Here is a 14,892-nt window from a genome sequence, read left to right as displayed (position 1 = left end):
TCCGGATCTTTTTAGCCGGCTGCTTGGTAAAAACGACGGCTGAGATTGACGGAGATGAGGAAAAGGACGATAGTGGAGAGCGACGGCTGAGATTGATGGGTACCAAAAACAAAAAGGTTCCATTGCCGGGAATCGAACCCGGGTCTCCTGGGTGAAAGCCAGATATCCTAACCGCTGGACGACAATGGAATTTGTTTAGTACGTACATATTTTATGTTGTTAACTATAAAAATGGAATATACCACAGCACTTGAGATATAAATTCATCGTTCCAATTTTTACTATGTGCAACATGACAAAGCAAAATTTGCAATTTTGTGAGCAGCAGCATTTGCGATCCTCTTGACATGTTGCAGTTTTTGAAATGAACTATTCAAAAATAGCAATTGTATTGTTTTGATAAGATTATCGTCTGGGCCTAAGCATGCATCACCATCTTACACTACAAGAATTGCCTCCAATGAATCAGAGTAAACCCAAACATTTGACAAATCACACAATTTGCTGAGATCCATTCCAAGCATAATAGCCCATAATTCACCTCTGGAAACCGAGCTCGGTTTGCGAATCGGACACGCTTGTGCCGCAACTATCTCCCCATGTCCATTTTGAATAATAGCCCCAATTGCAAAACAATCATCCCTCTCATTATACCTGGCATCAACATCCAAAAGATAATGACCCAACGGAAGTTTCTCCCACTTAACAATCCTACCGGGCAAAGTTATAACTTTCTGATTATTAAGGTCAACTCTAGAATCATCACAACCCAAAATCAACGAGCAAACCCAATCAACATTAAACGACTGAATAATTACATAAGCTTCATGTCTCCTATGACAACACTCACCCCACACAGCCCAAGCCATAGTACAAAACAAACACAGTCAGAGAAAAATATTTAGACACCCCGAATAAGATTTCGAGAAAAGAAGCAGTCCGAAACTTTTTCAAAAAATTCTAGAATATCCCTTTCTTCCAAACCAACTTGCTGGTTGAAGCCACTCGATCTTCTACTTGAAATAGTGTAGTAGCCCGGTTCCATTTTACAAGATTAAGTGATTTTAAACATGTTAGAAGATGACATATAATTTTAAAAGTGTCAAAACATGTTTAAGGAGTTCTTATTTGGTTAAAATAAGTGGAGAATCAGATCCGGAACGTCCGAAAATGGTGGTGTAGGTCCCGGGGGTCCAAAAATGACTTCGAAAGGACCAAAACAGTTCGGAGCACACGGACCAGTTCGGGCCCTTCGAACCCGAGTTCGGATCGTCCGAACTCAGCAGAGACAGATGTCTTAAAGGCTCGGACAAGTGGCAGTTCGGACCATCCGAACCCCAGTTCGGATCGTCCGAACTTCGCCTATAAATAGGCCATCCGAGAGCCTCATTTTTCACACCAATTCAATGTTCTCTCTCGGCCTTTAGTGCTTTGTAGGGGTTTTGGGGTATTTTCAGCCTTCCTAGGCTTGGTCCAGAGGTTGGCCAGGTGCTCCGAGGTTGCGGCGGAGCGGTGCCCAAGTTTTGAGGCAGTTGTCATCAGCTGGCTGACGACGGACGCAGGTATAACTCTGGCTCCTTATAGTAAATAGGGAGTATGTTATAGATTAGTTAAGGCTTTTAGAATAAGGTTATAATGCATGAGTATTTTTCATTGTAGTGCGGATTATAAGCTTGGACTTTAGAGCTGGTATAGCTTGCCTAGTAGAACTAAGGTACTTAAGTACAGACTGAGATAGCCAGCTGAATATACATGTTTATGTGTTGCATTATTATATGTCATGATATGCATGATTTACTGTTCATAATTTGTATGCGGCATTTGCATACCATGTTGAGCCTGTTATCCTTTCGAGATAGCCAGTTGTTCTAGGGTCGCTCAGCCCTAGGGTTGTTGTTATTATACGATCGGGTACCGTGTGACACCCACTGTACCGACGGGGCAGCGTGTGCGGTTTTACCCAGGACGGGAATAGTCCAAGATCGGGTTCAATATGTATGGCACCCACTGGATCTTCGGAACAGCGTGCACATATTGGAGGCGCCTGTGTACTGAGCATGATTTTCCAGATATGATCCCAGTTACCCAGAGCATTCATAGTTCATGTTGCATGCATCATATAGGCCTGTATATTCAATACTTTACGTATTGGGCGTTAGCGCTCACGTCCCTGCTTTTATCTCGAACACCCCATTCGACGAGGCAGGTTTGTAGGTGGATCAGGAGCGAGATATGTAGTTGGTCGGTGACCAGGGCTTGGTAGCAAGAGTTTTCAGAAGAGTTTTAGATTAAGATTTTAACTGATATTTATTCGATTTGGTTGTATCATTATTTGAGGATTTATTTATGATTTTTCGCTGTTATTTCTGATCATTTTATTAATTAAGTTAAATGCATGCTTAAGCTTCTGATTAGTAGATGATCACGGTGCGGGTCACTACAAATAGATACATTCATGGGGATTTACAAATATCCTTCATAGCTCCAATGACATGGCAGAGCACCTTGAAAGTGGAAATCATTTGTTCCGACAGTGGAGCTCTGAGTATTCGAGAAGCTTTCAGCCAGCTCAAAGTAATGCGGATATAAAATAAGAATGTGAGATCAAACGTTTGAGTCAGGGTATAGAGGAATGCAAAAGTCTATCAATGTATTGTATTTTATCTCTGTATATAGAATAATATATCGAAAAAATCATGCTTTTCATGTAGTAATTGATGCACTATATATATGTGTGTGTGGTTGAGAGATTGGTGTATCCCCCGACTTTGATTTTGGACATGGTGAAAAACGAGTTGAATGAATAAAATTTCGACATTTTGTTCACAATACGCCCGTGTGTGTGTATATATATATCTCTTATTATTATTATTATTATTCAATAAGGTGAGAGAATGTTATATTAATTGTTTTTTGTATTTTGAGTGAATTTTCAAAATTACCCTCAATCTAATAATGTAATTTTTAAAAATCAAATGTGCAATTCAGTAATTTCAAATGATTTTCAAAATTTGAAAAGTAACTCACATCATGTGTCTAACTGTTTGAGGTTGTTTTTTTAAATAATAATAATAATAATAACAACAACTATTACATATATTTTTTCTTCTAAAATGGTAGTTTAATAATACAAGCATTAACTTTCCAAAAAATAATAATAATAATAACACATGTATTAACAAATGCACGCATTGGGTGTACAAGTTGCTATTATATATATATATATATATATATATATATATATATATATATATTTACCCATCACACAGAAAATTGTTTAAAAAAATTGATTATCTAATCAAAATAATATTTTGTTGTATTTAAACAACTCTACCTTTATTTGTTGCAAGGTACAAGGACTCGATGTTGCAACTTTGTTTATTATTATTATTATTATTATTATTATTATTTTTAAAATAAAAATCAAGGTTTTAAAATGTTAGGCAATAAAAACCAAGGTTCTAAAACGTTAGGCGTTAGTAGGGCTGAGATACAGAACCAAAATACCGACTTTTCGGGATATCGTATCGAAATTTTTTCGATATATATACATTTTTTTGGTATATCGATTTTTTCCCGTATCTATACGGTATTCGTATAAATTTTTTCATACCAAAATTTTGAAATTTCGATATCGGTATGAATTTTTTTCATACCAATATTTTTGATACGGTATACCGAAAACCCACTCCTAGGCGTTAGTTAGGCGCCGCTAGGCAGATTCTTCAGTATAACATAATAAATCAGATATTATAACTCCAACACTATAACACTAAATTTAAAATAAGTTAAAAATCACATAAATAGTAAAATTCCATATATTTACTATACTTATTCTCTATAAATTTCTATAGTTATTATTATCCATATTTTTCTTCTCTTTTATTTGGAAACGAAGTTGAAAGGATTTTCGTGAAAGGATAATAAAATTTTTCTGTCATTTTTTAATAGTCTTATTGATTTAAAAGTTAAGCTTTTAAACAGTTTGGTCGAATCAAGTAAGTCTAATAAAATCAAGTTGTGGGCATGGCCCTTAATCTTTTAGGGTAAAAAGTGAGTTGTAGCCCATCGGTATTTTTTCAGCCCATCTATTATATTGATGCTTAGTTTGGAAGTTGAAAGGGAAAAAAAAGAATAGAAAAGTAGAGAAGCTGAGGAATAGGGAGAGAAGAGAAATGATGTATTTCTTTATTTGAGAGTTGAATAAAGAAAAGAAAGAAAATGAGTTAAATTTATTTAAAATCGAATTTTTTTGTTTGTGTTTCCTCCCATTTCCGCCTACTTTTGGACGAATTTTTTTTTGGTTGAAATGGAGAAAATTTTACTATCCCTTCTTTCTTTTTGTTTCTTTAAAAATCTCTCAGAACAATCAATTTTTTAAAATTTTATTTTGTTTTCCTTCCAAATCACATTTCTCAAATGAAGTCTGATTGAAATTTTAAAGCAATGTGCAAATTCAATCCTCACACATTGCAGTCTGCAGTAGGGGTGACAAATTTTACATAAATCCCGACCCGTCCCGATTTCCAACCCGTTCCCGTTCCAAATTTTTCTCATCCCGAACTTTTCCCGACCCGAGTGGTCGGGATTTTTCCCGACCCGATCAATTTTGGGATCGGGATCGGGATAGGCAACTCTTCCCGACGGGATTCCCGACCCGACCCAAATATAAAAATTATATTTTTAAATAATATTTTTAATTAAAAAAATAAATTTTAATTTTATGTTTTAATATTAATGTTTTATAATTTAGACCATATAATTTTTTTTATATTTATTTTTTTTTAATATTAACATTGAGTTATAAATTTTTATTTTGTTTTTTTATTATTATGAATAATTATATATTTTTTTTATTAATCAAGTAGTTGTTTTAGTTTATTTGTAATGTACTAAAAAAATGTTTTAGTTTTCTAATGGTTATATATAAAGAAATTTTAATTTATTTGTAATGTATTATTAAGAAATTGTTTAATTTTTTTCATTATTTTTTTTAAAAAATATTTTCATATAATTTTTTTTAAAAAATATTATTCGGGATTACCCTTTTTCGATCCGACGGGATCCCGAATGTTCGGGATCTCGAACATTCGGGTCCCAAAACTTATCGGATGCGGGATCGGGAGAAAAAAAATATCTCAATTTCTATCGGAACGGGAATCGGGTAAGGGGGTTACGGGATGGGTCCCGACCCGATTCCACCCCTAGTTTGCAGAACCAATTCAGAGCCTCATATTTAAGAAGGCTAAACTCAAAATAATAAGTTTAATATTTTGGTGTAACTTTTTCTTAATTCTAAATTGAATTTCACACATTTAAATTTAATTAATAATTACTACATAATTAATTTTATCTTAATTCCAAAACTCCTTTCACACAATTTACCCTTAATTTTAATATATATTTAATTTTATAAAGTGCAAGTAGATCTTTATGTTTTATAATTGTAAAAAAAAAAAAACCATCTTATTAAATTCTATGTCCTATTTAATTTAAAGGGGTGTATTCAATCCGGAGAATTAATGACTTTTATGAATTTTAAAAGTTTAGTGGTATTCAATCATGACTTTTATAAACTCTACAGAAGTTTTGTGGTATTCAAAATAAACTTTTTTAGAGTTTTAAAAGTCAAGTGGTATTCAACCTTGACTTTTAAAAACTCTATAAAAGTCTAATGTTATTCAAAATGTCAATGAACTTTTAATAACTCCATGAAAATCATGAACATACAAAAATTAATGCTTAAGGTACAACTATATTTTGTAAAAAAATGTCTTTGGTCTAACCCAAAGATTTGGATGGATTTCTAAACTTATAAAACCCATAATTTATATCTTTTTCTCACATTTTATCACTCTTCACTATCTCACCCCTCTCAATCTCACTCTCTCCTATATATGTATTTTTTCATTCTTCTCCAAAAATCAAAAAAAAAAAATATTATTTAAAAAATTGAAATTTTCCAAATATTTTGGGCTTTTTAATATATGATTTATATCAATAATTATAATATTTAATGATAATAATATATGATTCAATAAATTATAATATGATTTAATTCAAATATTTGAATAGCGGATAACAGACATGATAAAAAAATAAATAAATTTTTATGATATAATTGATAAAATGATTTATAAATTATCATATGTTTTTTTTTAAAAATAATTTTACACCATCGCAAAGTTTTTACTTTATAATTTTGTTACAATAATATATATATATATATATATATATATACATTTAAAATAAATGAAATTCATTTTCATCAATAAATTAAAAAAAATATTTCAAATAAATTTAGGAAAAATTATTTTTTTTGTCCTGTATGTTTATCATTTTGCGATTTCAGTCCTTTATATTTTCATATTTTAATTTTAGTCCGTTATCTTTATTTTTTTTTTTACAATTTTAGTCTTTTTTTTTACGTGGCATTAATTCAATGCTGATGTGGAGCTGACGTGTACAGTGCCACATAAGCATTTTTTAATAAAAGGACTGAAATTGCCAAAAATAAAACATGCAGGACTAACTGAAATGTGAAAACATAGATGACCAAAATCGCAAACCGCTATCTTAATTTTTTCGGCAATTTTAATCATTTTCCGACGTGGCGCTGACGTGACACAAATTCAGTGCTGATGTGGAGCTGACATGTACAGTGCCACGTAAACATTTTTGAATAGAAAGGACCGAAATTGCCAAAAATAGAACATGAATGACTAAAACTGAAACGTGAAAATATAGAGAACTACAATCGCAAAGTGTCAAACATACATGACTTAATTTGCAATTTTTCCATAAAATTATTATTTATGTCAAACAATTATTACTTCAAAGAAAAAAAAAGATATATTTAAGATACAAATTCATGTAATTGTATGAAAAGTTTACAAATCTCTATAAAAGTCCTGCAAAAGTCTACAAAGAATCCATGAAAATCTGTTTGTAAATCCGCGAGATTCTATAAAAGTCAATAAAAATCCATCAACTCCATAAAAGTCTATCATTTTAAAAAGTCACTAAAAGTCATCAAAACTCTGGATTAAATACACCCACCTTAATTTTATAAAATATTGTAATCAAATCGAAATATTTCTTCTCTTTTTTTTTAAGCATAAAATCGAAATCTTTCTTCTTTTTTTTTTAAGCATAAAATCGAAATCTTTAATGTCACGATACGTGCCGATGACTAGTTTTATTTTTATTAAAAAACTATGAAGTTTCACGTTGCACTCGAGTCTTTCTCCATATTGGGATCCAATCACAACCGTCGATTATTCCGCCAACCCTAACCAGCCCAATTTTTTCCCGTCAAAACCGCGGGGTTCATGCGTATCCAACCGTTGAAAGATCCGCCAAACAAATCATCCGTAGCCGTTGGATCATCTGACCAGCTCAATAAATAACCTCATTATCTTATGACTCATGCCGTGCATATCTCATCTCCTTCTTTCCTGTTGCCGCCACAGAGGCGTGTGTGGCTCTCCTCCTTCTCTCAGATCTACGCTTAGCCGTTTCTGCTTTTCTGAATTTTATCGCAGATCCCGTCAGATCGTGCAACGATCTACGTTTTGATTATGGCCTCGAAGCTTATTGGCTCCGCCGTTCGCTTTCGGCGATTTAATCATCTGGCCGCTCGGAGCTCCGTCTAAGTTGGACGAGGTGATCTTCTCCGGTGCAGCTCACACTCAGATGCTTCGGATCACATGTTCTGAAGCAGGGAAATCCAATTATGGGGTTCATCCGTACGGGCCTCCTGCTGATCTTTAATCGGTTCAATAATTGATGTGGTCTGTCGTTGATCGGGTAGATCTGAATCTGGAATCAGGCTGATGGATCAAGGTAATTATAGATCTGTATGACGCACTTTTCAAGTCATGTTCGTATTTCTTTATTGGTATGCATGCGTGATATATCGGTGTGTTGATTGCTTGCAGAGAATCATGTTTCAGTCGCTTGTGGATAGTTTTTATTAAAATTCTCGTTATATACGAGCTTATATGTTGTATTTTTTGCTTAATTTTTTTTTCGTTTTCTTTAGGCCCTGAGGCTGTTATTGTCCATTGACCCGAGCTTTTTTCAGCTGGGATCCTATTTCGAATGCTCTGGAAATTACAAGCCTCGTCAATTTGGTGCCTAAATCTGGATTGATGACTAGAGCCAAAGCTACGGCCATGCTGAAGAGAATACACGCTCTCTGACGGTTTGAGTAACTTTATAATCAATCAAGTGTGTCACTTATGTTATTGTTTCGTTAACTTTGTGTTTGTGAGCCTAGTAGCGGTGAGGATGTATATTCAAGTGTAAAAAAAAATGAGTGCGGAAGACGACTTGTGGTGGTTGTCTAATGACCTTTGCCATGATGGGTGAGCTCGCATGGCAGGTCGCCAAATTCAATAAATAAGTTTTTTGGGTTTTGAGGGGAGATGGTACGGGATTTTGCCCGGCTCTCCCCTCTTGTGTGCGGTGTCGTTTTTTTTCCCCTTTCCTGCTTTCTGTCATTTGTTTTAGTTATGCGCTCGATGGCCGAACTTCCAGCAATCAATCCGATCAGTTTGGTCTTGAATGGTTTGTCCATAAAAGTAACTGAATATACAATATCACGTAACATCCCATTCAAGACCAATCTGAATTAAACTGAGAAAGCATGTCAACGCCAGGACCAGTCACCCGATGCATCACTAATGTGAAGGTACAAATGAACTCTTTTCGTCTTTGTTGAAGATACTGGAGTTAGGTAATTATTTAAACTGCAAACGCACCTCGTGAAGATGTATCTACATGTGCACGATTAATAAAATTACGTTACTATATCTAGCAACACCGCAACACACACAAGTTTGTTAGTTGAGGTCTTTAAAAGGTTGTATATCTATTAAATTAAAAGTAAAACAAGAAAATAAATTTCAGTATTTCAAGCTCCAGCTAGGAATTGGTAATATCCCAGCCCGATTCCGACCGGATGTTGTATCAGCTGATTGACGAACCTATGGTGATTAACTTAATTCTCTCTTTCTAGTTTAATTCATTTATATTTATTTATATAAAATTTCCATAATATCGGGGTCTTTCTCTATTTGGTGCAAGTGCATGAGACTTTATCATAGAACTCATATCTTTAACGTTCAGGTTTCAGAACATCTCTAGTGTTAATGTTGTAATTTGAGTTATTTATGATTTGTATCCGATTGAAGACTGTACATAGAAAATTAAGGCTTCGGGCAGGGTTGAGATGATTGTCTTGTATATAATAAAGCTTCCTACCCGCGGAGAGTGCAATTGATTCATGACCTTGCGCCACCTCTTTTGGTGCATAAAGTGATATGCTTGCAATGGTGGAAAGAACTGCTTGACTCGATTGTTGCCGACACGGCTAGATTGTTCAGTGAGCTCTAAAGACAATGTTGCTGTTGGGGAATTTCTGTTATATTTCTCTTGTTGAAGTTGTTTGCTGCAAATCTCTGTAATTTTGCGCCGATGTGTGATATCTCTATCTCAATGGCCGATTCTACTCTCACTACCTTTAATGCTGCCATTATTGTGTGCCATTATAAGGTCGTGGGAGGGTTATGGTCAATGCCTTCAACAAGTGATGTTGTATACGGTATCATCATGAACTTCAAGTCTTTTCTGTTTTATAAACGCATGCTTTGGGTATTGAAATTCATACTAGATTTGTTCTCAGGAGGCTCGGTATATTTTACAGGAATTTTGTGTTTCGAACGTGTTTTGATGATCGAAGTGTGTTTGGTGTCACGCATCTTTTGCATATCTTGCATATTATCTACTTTTTATGTCTTTTGCATTATATTTACTCCAACTTTATGTCCATGGAGTAGGATTTACTGCTGCTTATACCTTTCTGCTCCATAAAATCAAGTAATGCGCCCTCAAGAGTGACAAACTGATTGCGGTCTTTAACTGGAAACGGGGCTGATTATGGTCTACAACCAAGATCTCATTTTTAATCCGTAGCTGTTTTCTGTTGCTTGTTATGTTTTCACGTTCCTTGGTTCTGTCAATGATGAACTCTGCAGAATATGTTCATAAAATGGTACACAGTAAGTTTTTCAAGGCAAGCGGAGAATGGCTTGTCTTGTTGGGTAATGTTAATAGGTTGGTAGTGCAGGATTTATATTTTGTTGTGATCCTGAGGTTCTAGTATTTAACGCAAAATGATTCCCACTTGAAATTAGAAAATTATACCAAGGGAAAAAATTTGGTTTTGGAAAACAATTCAATTGGAGATTTTTTTGTGACAATCTAGGGTGCTGTTGGAATGTCGTGATGAGAATTGGTTTGTCTGCATTTATGCTTCATAGCCATCGAGGAACGGGAATTTTTTTTTTTTGAGAAGCTAACGGATATTTTTAGTTACGTAGGCATGTGATGGATCCATAGCTTAAACTTGGAAAAGCGCGCAATTGCTTATACGCGTTGAGAGGATGGCGGTTCGAATCCGCCTGGATCCCTGGAAAACCTGGCAGTTTTGATTTAATCATATTTCGCAAGAAAGCGAAGATATTTTGAAAATGTTTGTGAAGCTTAAATTTAATTCGATAAAAAATTACATGAAAAATTAACGATTAATGTGTAAAAGTCTAGGCAAAATGCTGTAGTCTGAAGCTTCATCTTTGTCACATTTACAAGTAATTTTCCTCTCACGTCATGCAGGAACAAACCTTAAGAGGTGGAGTGGGTAGATCTACAATTCAATTGGGAAGAAGTAATTTTCATGTGGAGCCTGTTTAATTATACGGTGATGCTCGGCAGTCAGCACCAGGTCCAAAAATAAGAGTCACTATTGAGGAGGAGCAGTGGAATCTGTACTTTATCGTATTAAATAATGAATAAAATTTATTTTGATACACGAATTATTGGTAAAATGTTAAATTGGTACATGAACTATTGAAAATGGTTTAATTGGTACATAATCAACTTTTAAAGTCAATTTTACACTTCACAGACATTATTTTAAAGTATTTACATTATTTTAAAAAGTCTAATATTTTTTATAAATTAAAATAGATACACAATTTATTTTTAAAAATTATTTTATTAATTCAATTATAAACATAAATTTATATTTATTTAAATTTATTTTATAGAAAAGGGATGTACTTATTGTACGAAACATTATAAATATTAATTAATTCAAACATGTACCTACATATATAACAATTGATAAATTATATATTCAAAAATAATATATATTAAAAATATATAATAAAAGATATATATTTTTATTTTTATCTATGTTATAATATTATTCTTTATATTAATCAAATTAAAATTTATATATATGTGTGTGTCTTTCATTTATAATCTATAAATTTTATGTTAAATACTTTTTCATATAATTATATATAATATTTTTTATAGTATAGTAATTAATAAATATAAATTTATATTTACAATTGTAATTAATATAATAATTTAAAAGACAAAAATATGTTAATAGTTCAATTAATCAATTTAATAACAATATTCAATTTAAAAGTAATTTAAGTAAAGGATAAAATTGACTTTTGAGTTTGATCATATACCAATTAAACAATTTTCAATAGTTCATGTATCAATATGACATTTTATCAATAGTTCATGTACCAAAATAATTTTTACTCTTAAATAATTAAAGTATTATTGAATTTTTATTTATGATAATCAATCAAAATTTTATATCTACATTGACAAATGACAATGATTACAAATTAAGGGACTGTAAAATATTTTTATTGAATTTAATTATTTAAAGATATCCAATCCGGATTTATGTATATCCTATAGAGGTTTTGTGGTATTTAAAATAAATTTTCGTTGAGTTTAAAGTTTAAACAAGTTCAGAGAATTCAAAATTGGTTTTTTCAACTTTTCAAATTTTTTTTTATAAATAAAATTATATGAAAGTTTAGAGGTATTGAAAAGTTTTTTACGTTTTTAACTACTCTTATTGGATTCTTTATGTACAAATAATGAAGTCTTGGATACAATTAAAAGAAGTCTAAAATTGGCGAAGAGACCTTATCTTCATGGTTAATGCCGAGACTCTTAAATCATTTAATCTCAGGTTCGATTTTCGCTAGATAGATCGCTGGACTAATACTTAGTAATAATTTTTTTGAAATAATTATATAAAAATGATCTTACCGCTACAGTGATATTATTAAATCATTATGAAATTATATATTTTTTAAAAAATAATATTGGGTCCTTCAATTCGCTACAACAACGAGAATTATTCCTAAGCATATTTATTCTTTCATTTCTTCTTCAACAATATTCACACACCATTTTTTTTTTATTATAGATCTACCAATTTCAGCATTCAAAGTGTACTACTGAATGGTATCATTTTTCAATGCATTCAACAATTTTATTTTACCAAGTTTCAATGTTTAGCCAAATTAGTCCGTATTTTATATGTTTTTATATGTTTCGATGCAATAAGAAGTTATTTTTAACAAGTAGTAGTTTTGTTTGTTGGTTAATTGGTAAAGATTTGGGATATAATGAAAACGGAGATTAAATAGAAACAAAGAAATACGAAGTAGGCACGGATTTTTTATTTTTATTTTTAATTCTGAACAAACAAGACTTTTATATCATACCAAATTCAACACACACATTTATTTGTTCATTTATTATTCATTAATTAATTAATTAATTAATACACACAACAATAACATAGACGCATGCATCACATACTATATATATAAACTAACACCTTGAAACAAGATTTAAATATTCTTAAACAAACTGATGAAGATACTCTTCCACTGTTTTGTATTCAACCTCTGGATAAAGCTCCGAGGCCTCAACCCCGAATGTGGGATCGATCTCGTTTGTATGACCCCCATTCACAAAAATGGAGTGGTTGAGCGAGAGCAAGAATTTGCTTATATAGTTCGGAGCTTCTGCAATTTGTTTCAAGATTTGTTCTTCGGGAACATACTCTTTCTCCAGTGTTTTACCAATCTTCTTCTCCCACAACGAAACAAGATCATTGAATGAATAGATATTCTTGGGTGGCTTGATGTACAAAATCTTGTTCAGTGTTCTCGGATCATCCACTGCTTTGATCGTATATGTTGCAATATCGTGATCACAATTGAAGACAGCTGCAAAGCGGGGACAAATTAATACGAAGTAGAAATAATATATATATGTAGTTTATTTAATTTGTTAGATGTATGTAATTGATTTCTTTATATACTGTTTTAATAAAATTCATGTAAAAAAATATGATACGTACCATTAACGTTACCATCTCCTAAGATAATAACTTTATCTCTGGGAGGAGCAGTAGCGCCTGGTTGAATTAGAGTTGAAAGCGAATAGCTCGCGAAATAGTAGGAAGTCACATAGGTGTAAGGTATTCCTTGTGCTTCCACTGCTCTGCGGATTTGAGCTTTAGTTTCAGTTACAGACTTTGCTGGTTCAACAGCTCGATCGCGGTCTACATCTATCCCGTATTCCGAAGGCAAGAATCTCTGCAACATATATACATACAACAAAAATGGTAATTTGGATTTAGAAATGGATCGGACCATGAAATTTAAGAGTGAAACAACTTACACCACATGCACAAGACATCATTGACATACACGAAATACAAATTTCAAGGAAAAATGAAAGCATATATATATAAAACCTTAACATTTCCAGCCTCTTTAATAGCAACAACGATCTTCACTTGATCAGTCAACTGAGAGCGCCCAACAGTGGATATGACCACATCCACTTGCTTTATAGCCTTCACCAAACTCTCGTGATCATTCAAATCACCCTGCATATAATTAAAAGCAAATTAAAGGGTCCAATCCAATCAATTAATATCACCCGATGGAGCATAAAATTAAGAAGCAATCTTTTAATGGATACGGAATTTGATCCAAGTAAATACAAAAACGTGCGTACAATAAGAATGGTGACACCAGAGTTCTTGAAACCCTCCACGATTTTGCCTTTAATAGAATCAGAAATGGTGCTCTCTCTGAACAAAGCAAACGTGGGGTGGCCGGATTTGACACTTGCTTCCAATACGAATTTGCCTATGGACCCTGTTCCTCCAATTATCAGAATCTTGCTCCTCTCGCCCATCTTCTTGCTTTTTTTGTTTTTTTTATAACTCAAGAAGTTCTTAATTGTGCTAAAGAGATGTAATTAATTACTTGATATTAAAGAATAAGTGGTGCTAGGTTGCGTCTCGGGTAGCCTATATATGCACAACCCATGATATATATAATATAGGTTTTATTTTATCAAATGTGATGAGAAGCTAAATTTAGGATAATATCGTATCTAAATTGAACAATTATCAATATTCATGGGATTCATTAATTTTTTATCAATGCATCTTACATGATCTAGTATTAAATATATATCTTAGGGTATTAACTTAAGCACACTCGACAAAAAGCCTTATTTTTTTTTCATAAATTTGTTAAGAAAAAATTCATAATCATTTATTTTTTCGAGGTTGCAAACCATTACTATGAATCTGGATTCGTGAGAGTATATGCTCTATTTCAGAATATTCACAAGCACAGGCTAGACGATCGCTCACGTATTTGACCAAAGTCGATTAGTTTAACTGGGATATTGGTCGAGTGTTTGGATGATGAATTTCATTATGATCAATATCACGTCCAGATTAATTGAGTTCTAAGCATAATAAATATTATCATGTCACATTGTATATAGACGAGATAGTGACCATTATTCATTCATTGCCTTTTAGGCATGCCGATAGTTTGGAGTATTATACGTGGCATTCAAATAAACGCTAACATTCCCGCTGTGATCATTTCATTCGATGGCTAGAGTACTTCAAGACTTTTCCGGTAACGTTCGAGAGATCTTTAAAAAGGTCAACTTGGAAATAGGTAC

The 14,892-nt window shown here is 32.7% G+C and overlaps 1 protein-coding gene, 1 long non-coding RNA gene and 1 other non-coding gene across 6 annotated transcripts; 1 reads left to right on the top strand and 2 right to left on the bottom strand.

Annotated features, from left to right (window-relative positions):
• Positions 1-117: 117 nt before the first annotated feature.
• On the bottom strand, positions 118-189 carry TRNAE-UUC (transfer RNA glutamic acid (anticodon UUC)). The gene has a single exon. It is a non-coding gene; the product is annotated as a tRNA-Glu (tRNA).
• A 7,089-nt stretch (positions 190-7,278) lies between these two features.
• LOC140863331 (uncharacterized) lies at positions 7,279-10,871 on the top strand. Of its 4 annotated transcripts, none has more exons than XR_012143918.1 (3): positions 7,415-7,845; positions 8,045-9,607; positions 10,678-10,871. It is a non-coding gene; the product is annotated as an uncharacterized lncRNA (long non-coding RNA). The 4 variants fall into 4 exon arrangements; XR_012143920.1 differs by lacking the exon at positions 10,678-10,871 and adding an exon at positions 10,386-10,403; XR_012143919.1 differs by lacking the exon at positions 10,678-10,871 and adding an exon at positions 9,843-9,861.
• Positions 10,872-12,616: 1,745 nt separating this feature from the next.
• Positions 12,617-14,201, bottom strand: LOC140866009 (isoflavone reductase-like protein). Its single transcript, XM_073270866.1, has 4 exons — positions 13,921-14,201; positions 13,655-13,789; positions 13,256-13,493; positions 12,617-13,121 (listed from the first exon to the last, which is right to left on the bottom strand). Exons 1-4 carry the CDS (start codon positions 14,101-14,103, stop codon positions 12,751-12,753), a joined length of 927 nt encoding a protein of 308 aa, XP_073126967.1. The 5' UTR covers positions 14,104-14,201; the 3' UTR covers positions 12,617-12,750.
• Between the last annotated feature and the right edge of the window lie 691 nt (positions 14,202-14,892).

The sequence above is a fragment of the Henckelia pumila genome, chromosome 4, assembly GCF_033568475.1.
Source record: "Henckelia pumila isolate YLH828 chromosome 4, ASM3356847v2, whole genome shotgun sequence".
Taxonomy (NCBI): Eukaryota; Viridiplantae; Streptophyta; class Magnoliopsida; order Lamiales; family Gesneriaceae; genus Henckelia; species Henckelia pumila.
The sequence above is the reverse complement of the archived record's forward strand: the minus strand, read 5'-3'. Positions and strand labels throughout refer to the sequence as shown.

What these genes read in the sequence shown, in the direction of transcription:
- LOC140866009 (XM_073270866.1), bottom strand. Translation starts at nt 14,103, where the DNA reads ATGGGCGAGAGGAGCAAGATTCTGATAATTGGAGGAACAGGGTCCATA. An exon ending in CTGGTGTCACCATTCTTATT is followed by an intron (nt 13,790 to 13,920) that starts GTACGCACGTTT and finishes AATTATATGCAG; the next exon opens with GGTGATTTGAATGATCACGA. An exon ending in AAGAGGCTGGAAATGTTAAG is followed by an intron (nt 13,494 to 13,654) that starts GTTTTATATATA and finishes TATATGTTGCAG; the next exon opens with AGATTCTTGCCTTCGGAATA.